The sequence below is a fragment of the Dendrobium catenatum genome, unplaced genomic scaffold, assembly GCF_001605985.2.
Source record: "Dendrobium catenatum unplaced genomic scaffold, ASM160598v2 original_scaffold_48011, whole genome shotgun sequence".
Taxonomy (NCBI): domain Eukaryota; kingdom Viridiplantae; phylum Streptophyta; class Magnoliopsida; order Asparagales; family Orchidaceae; genus Dendrobium; species Dendrobium catenatum.
Genome location: NW_021366465.1, coordinates 1 through 1,315, shown reverse-complemented (window position 1 = coordinate 1,315; position 1,315 = coordinate 1). Strand labels below are relative to the sequence as shown.

Sequence of the window (1,315 nt, the reverse complement as noted above, 5' to 3'; positions counted from 1 at the left end):
CCTAAATAATTGGGATAAAGCCTATGATGATCTTGATATTATTGATGAGCTTTGAACAGCATATGATCATTAACTATCAGAAATGATGAAGCTCAAAACTCTATGGTATGATGAAAATAAGTAGGATGAATTGCTGAGTAAAATCAGAGGCTCCATACATTTATGCATCGCAAGAGCTAACTTTTGAACTGCATACTGAGATTAAAATTTCAATATTATATTTCGGACTCTTCTCCGCAGGAAGGTTTATCCCTGGGTGTTATACTCTTGCGGTCTCCGAGGAACTTCCAGAAGAATATCAGGTATGTGTAGAGCAATGAATGATTTGATGAAGGTTGTTCTATTCATAATTTGGAGCTATTATTATGTGCGGACACCGGACGGAAGAACCATCCGGTTAACCGCTGGGTACTCATCGGTACCGAGCAATGGGGTGGCGTGGCGTATTTTTATTGGTCTCCAGACGCCCTCTGGACTCCGCACAGAATAATAAATCCATAATTTGACATATTGATCCAATGCAGAATATCTGTGCGGATAACAACGTGCAATATGTTCCCCCAAAACGTACCTGAACTGTAAGCTTTTCTACCTTGGTTACATTTGAAACTGTTGAAATGAGCCTGGAACGAGTTCATTTGCCTACTTATCCCATCATTCAGGATCCAAGCAGAATTTTGTTCATATAACAAGAATTATGACTGTAATTCCTCTTGAAAAATTTATATTGGATGTAATCTTTAGTTAGACAGAATTGGTCATTTTGTTTAGTTCCAATTAGTCATGATACATGGTAGAATTATTAACTGGGAATGTTGTCACCCAAATTATTTTGCATTTGCTATTCTTCCTACTAACATCAGGAATCTCAAAAGTTTTACATTTATTTTACTCTATGTTGCTATTTTATCCAAAGAACCAACCCTTTAATTACTTTGACATCGCGTATCTTTCAGGATTATTTCTCCCAAAAAGTGATCTTATGATGTTTTTACAGAGGGCAGCAGCATGCATAATACTGATTAAGATTTCATTTGGGACAATTTTATCATTATTTTTCAAAGCAATTTTTTAGTACAAAAATATATAGATAAAAAAAAAGCAGTAATAAAACAAAGCATAAGTTTACACTATTTCTTTGAATATTGTAAAGATAATAATAGATAAATTTTTATATTATTGCACTCAAAAATTGAGTGTAATTAAGTACCATATTAATGACTCCATATGTATACTTAATGGTCTATTTGAAATCACTTTTATTTATATTATTTTTTAAAAAATTAAAGATATGTTTGTTTGTATGTTTTTATTT

General features: G+C 32.7%; 1 protein-coding gene across 1 annotated transcript; it reads left to right on the top strand.

Annotated features, from left to right (window-relative positions):
* Nucleotides 1-240: 240 nt before the first annotated feature.
* On the top strand, nucleotides 241-933 carry LOC110093713 (transcription elongation factor SPT4 homolog 2; the record flags this gene model as incomplete). The annotated part of the gene is given in 2 exon segments (XM_020818689.2): nucleotides 241-302; nucleotides 525-933. Coding segments are annotated over 2 exon segments (113 nt in total), but the record flags the coding sequence as incomplete, so codon positions are not given.
* Between the last annotated feature and the right edge of the window lie 382 nt (nucleotides 934-1,315).